This window comes from Saccopteryx leptura, chromosome 2 (assembly GCF_036850995.1).
Source record: "Saccopteryx leptura isolate mSacLep1 chromosome 2, mSacLep1_pri_phased_curated, whole genome shotgun sequence".
NCBI lineage: Eukaryota > Metazoa > Chordata > Mammalia > Chiroptera > Emballonuridae > Saccopteryx > Saccopteryx leptura.
Genome location: NC_089504.1, coordinates 237773744 through 237778838, shown reverse-complemented (window position 1 = coordinate 237778838; position 5095 = coordinate 237773744). Strand labels below are relative to the sequence as shown.

The 5095-nt window shown below is 48.8% G+C and overlaps 1 protein-coding gene across 1 annotated transcript; it reads left to right on the top strand.

Moving 5' to 3' along the window:
• Positions 1 to 1423: 1423 nt before the first annotated feature.
• DYNLL1 (dynein light chain LC8-type 1) lies at positions 1424 to 4067 on the top strand. Its single transcript, XM_066370746.1, has 3 exons — positions 1424 to 1573; positions 1793 to 1930; positions 3639 to 4067. The coding sequence occupies exons 2-3, from the start codon at positions 1799 to 1801 to the stop codon at positions 3774 to 3776; spliced, it is 270 nt and encodes an 89-aa protein (XP_066226843.1). The 5' UTR covers positions 1424 to 1573; positions 1793 to 1798; the 3' UTR covers positions 3777 to 4067.
• Positions 4068 to 5095: the final 1028 nt, after the last annotated feature.

Here is a 5095-nt window from a genome sequence, read left to right as displayed (position 1 = left end):
GCAAGGAGACCTCACTCTTGGGGATAATCCCTTAATTCATAAAGGAAACCCTCTCCCATTCCTGAGGAACCTCTCCCCTATATTTAAAATAGGAGGACAGGATACATATTTTGTGGGACCCAATAATTTGCAAAAAGAAAATGTGGAGTCCTTTGCTTAAAAAATTTTTTTTCAAGAATGGGACAGTAGGCCCTGGCAGGTTGGCTCAGCGGTAGAGCGTCCGCCTGGCGTGCGGGGGACCCGGGTTCGATTCCCGGTCAGGGCACATAGGAGAAGCGCCCATTTGCTTCTCCACCCCCCCCCCCTTCCTCTCTGTCTCTCTCTTCCCCTCCCGCAGCCAAGGCTCCATTGGAGCAAAAATGGCCCGGGCGCTGGGGATGGCTCCTTGGCCTCTGCCCCAGGCGCTAGAGTGGCTCTGGTCGTGGCAGGGCGACCCCCCCCCCAGGGGCAGAGCATCGCCCCCTGGTGGGCAGAGCATCGCCCCTGGTGGGCGTGCCGGGTGGATCCCGGTCGGGCGCATGCGGGAGTCTGTCTGCCCGTCTCTCACCGTTTCCAGCTTCAGAAAAATACAAAAAAAAAAAAAAAGAATGGGACAGTAGCCTGACCAGGCGGTGGCGCAGTGGATAGAGGATCGGACTGGGATACGGAAGGACCTAGATTCGAGACCCGAGGTTGCCAACTTGAGCACAGGCTCATCTGGCTTGAACAAAAAATAAATAAATAAAAAGCTCACCAGCTTGGACCCAAAGTCGCTGGCTCGAGCAAGGGGTTACTTAGTCTGTTGAAGGCCCGTGGTCAAGGCACATATGAGAAAGCAATCAATGAACAACTAAGATGTTGCAATGAAAAACTGTTGATTGATGCTTCTCATCTCTCTCTGTTCCTATCTATCCCTCTCTCTGACTCTCTCTCTCTGTCCCTGTGGGAAAAAAAAAAAAAAGGAATGGGACAGTAGAACATTAAACCCTGGGGTTCCCTTTTCTGCCACTGGACTTGTCATTTGCCCAGGTAGCCGGCTCTGCTTCAGATACCCTTTCAGTAAAGGAATTGCCCACCTCTGTCAAAATCCGTAAATCTTTCTGATCTGGGGATGGACTGACTATCCTTATTCAAGAACAAATCTTGGGACAACCTCCATAAATTTGGAATCACTTCCTTGGGCTTGGGCAGAAGCTTTCCCTTGCACCCCTCTAGGCGCTGGTGGTTCTCGATAGCTCGCCTCAGCTCCACCTTCGGGTGTGTGGGCCTCACCGCGTGCGGACCATTGCCGGGGCAACCGACGCCACGAGCAGTGCATTATGGTCTGCAACAAGACGCAGAAGAAAGATCCTGAGGAAACCATTGAGGCGATAGACCAATGGGAGAGCCCTAGGCGCTAAGTAAAGCCAATAGGAATGTTTTATGGGGCGGGGGCCCAGGAGTGGGGCGGGGCATAGGCAATAGGCGGCGGCGGCTGGTGTGGGGCTCCTTAGATGCGCCACGGCTTCAGTAGCGACGGCATCTCTTGCTGGGTTCGATCTTTGCCAGCCCCTCCCCCAGGAGACTGTTGCAGTCGGCCATCCCCTACTCCTCTGTGAGAGACTTGGGAGTCCCCGGGGCTTCGCCACCTGGTTTTGTCTCCCGCCGGACTTATCCCGCCGTTGGGTCTGCGCGGCCCGTGTTCCCTGAAAAGTGGGGTGGGGGACATCATCCCGGGATGGCGTGGGACGGGCGGAGTGGGCCAGGGGTGCTGGCGCTTCGCAGGCGCAGTCTACACCGCTACTCCTCACCCCTTGCCCGGCCTCCTCCCTAGGTAACCATGTGCGACCGAAAGGCGGTGATCAAAAATGCCGATATGTCGGAGGAGATGCAACAGGACTCCGTGGAATGTGCTACTCAGGCGCTGGAGAAATACAACATAGAGAAGGATATTGCGGCCCATATTAAGAAGGTGAGGACGGGGCATGGGTGGGGAGCTCGGGTGATTGCGCGCAGCTGGGGCTAGTCACAACTTAGTTTTTCTCTCAGATCGTGCATTCTCCAGAGCGCCTGCAGAAATCCATGAGGGCACACAGGGCAGCTTGGGTGTAGAGGTTTCCAGAAAGAACGCAAGTGAATTTTGCGCACCTTTTGGGAAGACCAGAACCTCAGCTCCCGAAGTTTTTTTATTACCCAGCTCCACGGTGGGGAAGCGCCACCTAGCAACGGTTTCTAGGATCAGGGAGCAGCGATTCCCCCTTCTGCACGATTCCTGCGCGAAAAATCCATCTGGGTGTTCGGGAGGGGGGAGCTGCGTGGGTGTATCCAGCCAGGCCGAGGGAGATCGTGCCAGTGCCAGCCTTGCAGTCGGGAGTTGAGTCGGCAGTTAAGAGAAAGTGGGTGGTAGTGGTGGTTGGGGGATTTGAGGGGGGGGTGCTTGGTAAATGAGTCTGTAGAAAGCTGGCAGAACTGCCAACTTCTCCAGCTCTGTTTTCTGGAAGAGAAGAAAGCTGGCAGTCTAAGCCGAGAGTTTCAGTCTAGAATGGGAAGATGAGAGACTTTAGATGGAATAGAAATAAATGCCTTAATTTTTTTGACAAACGCAACAGTGCGTCCCTCTAGCTTGTAAGAATGTTAGCCTTGCTCTAAAAGAGGTTCATGCTGCACATAGTATAAGCTTTAGCCCCTGTATACGGTCAGTGAAGAAATTGACACAGGCATTCTGGTTAATCCCCAAGCCTCTTGGGGAAGGGAAAATAAAGTGTTCTTGGAACTTGTTATCCTTGTGGACCAGGTGGTATATCAACATTAAGATAGATGTGGAAAGGAGGGCTGTTAAAATTATAATTAAAGATAAAATATGACCGGTGGCCGTCAGATTCTGCTTCCAGCGTTCTTTTTATTTTTAATTTTTAAAAAGAATTTATTCATTTTAGAGAGGAGAGAGAGTGGGGGAGAGAGAGAGAGAAAGGTGGTAGGAGCAGGAAGCATCAACTCCGGAATGTGCTCTGACCAGACAAGTGCAGGGTTTTGAACCAGCGACCTCAGCATTCCAGGTCTATGCTTTATCCACTGCGCCACCACAGGTCAGCAGCATTCTTTTATAGGAGCAGTGGAAACCCAAATGTCTTGTCTCAAGTTAAAATTTTAATCCATAGTGGTTTAGATACTAATACAGACTGTGTCCTTTTGGAAATCGTTTTGTTACCAAGGGTACGGGAGTACAGTTAAGGAATGAATGAATAAAATGGGGTATTTTAGACTAAATATTTTCTTCAGTTTTGTGGTGCATGACAAAGAGGATTATTTAGTTCTGTTTACACATAAGAACACGATAAACTAGAAATAACTGATGTCACCTGCTATCAGTGAATATTATGGAAGTTCTAAAGGTGAAATTACCATGATAACCAAGCGCCCTGTCTTTTGAGGCTGCCCTTTCTGCCTCTTACATCCCAGCCCCCATTCCCAGCTTAGCTCAGACTGCAAGTATGTTTGCATTAATGCACTATGTAGGCGACTTGGAGTGGGGGAACATTCTTTCATTCTAAGAATTTGCAGATGCTAAGGTTTCTTCTTTCTGCCCCTTCAGGCTCTGCTTATACAGGAGACAAATTTGGATCTCTGGTTTAATCCTAAAATTCTAGTGTTCTTATTTCTCTCCACCCCTCTCTCCCCAGGAGTTTGACAAGAAGTACAACCCCACCTGGCACTGCATTGTGGGGAGGAACTTCGGTAGTTACGTGACACATGAAACCAAACACTTCATCTACTTCTACCTGGGCCAAGTGGCCATTCTTCTGTTCAAATCTGGTTAAAAGCATGGACTGCACCACACACCCAGTGATCCATCCAAAAATAAAGGATTGCAGCCTAAATTCCAAATACCAGAGACTGAAACCTGCAGCCTTGCCTAAGGGAACACCTTGATCTTGAACCTTTACTGTGTTGTTTTTGTATAGGGCATTCTCTGTACTCATTTGTTGTGGTTATAAAACAATTAGGAAAACAGCTTACATTGTATTTATTTTCTATTCCATACCTGTCTGCCCCATGTTGTTCCTCAAAATCCATTCCTTTCCCCCCAAAATAAATCAGTTGGAGAACTATGTGTTAGTTAAAATTTGTTCAACTGATCTGGGGTTGAAGGTGGCCCATAGCCATCGATGTTAGTTGGGGTAAGCCCTTGAAGTTTCTGTGGGATGTAGAAGAGCCTACTCAGTACTTTTGAGTCTAATTCTCATCCATCTGCAACTGTTATATATGGTAGAATATTCAGAAGTGCATGTTAGAGAAACTTTGATTAAATCTTACTTCTAACCTGATAAATAATTGTCCTTAAGCACTTTCTTAAAAGATGTTGCTATAGAATGTTCTGGGCCTTAGGCTTCGGGTGGTGGTGATAAATGTGTAGAACTCCTTTACATAAGCTTTCTACGGTTGTAAAATGCAAATAAGCTGATAATTAAGTTGGGCTAATGAGAAATTTGGTCTTTGGGCTATCCCCCTTCCCCTGTCAGGCCCAAAAGATAACTGGAAAGATTAAAGATGGTTTTAAAAGGGAAAGGAGATTTTTTTTGAGCTACAGCTCTCCAAGTGATTTTTTTATATAAAGTCTTAGGAATTAAATTAAATGTGTAAGCCTGCTGTGTTGTGTTTTAACTAGCTGTGGTCAGAAATCCAATTAACATGAATTGAAGTTTTGGTAAAAGGCCCAATTAATGGATAAATACAGCCTTCATTAAAGATCTGCTATCAATTTTTTTTTTGTATTTTTCTGAAGCTGGAAACGGGGAAGCAGTCAGACTCCTGCATGCGCCCCACTGGGATCCGCCCGGTATGCCCACCAGGGGGCGGTGCTCTGCCCATCGGGGCATCGCTCTGCTGCGACCAGAGCCAGTCTAGCACCTGGGCCACAGAGCCATCCCCAGCGCCTGGGCCATCTTTGCTCTAATGGAGCCTTGGCTGCGGGAGGGGAAGAGAGAGACAGAGAGGAAGGAGAGGGGGAGGGGTGGAGAAGCAGATGGGCGCTTCTCCTGTGTGCCCTGGCCGGGAATCGAACCCGGGACTTCCGCATGCCAGGCCAATGCTCTACCACTGAGCCAACCGGCCAGGGCCTCCTGCTATCAATTTTAAG

What these genes read in the sequence shown, in the direction of transcription:
- DYNLL1 (XM_066370746.1), top strand. Translation starts at nt 1,799, where the DNA reads ATGTGCGACCGAAAGGCGGTGATCAAAAATGCCGATATGTCGGAGGAG. An exon ending in TTGCGGCCCATATTAAGAAG is followed by an intron (nt 1,931 to 3,638) that starts GTGAGGACGGGG and finishes CTCTCTCCCCAG; the next exon opens with GAGTTTGACAAGAAGTACAA.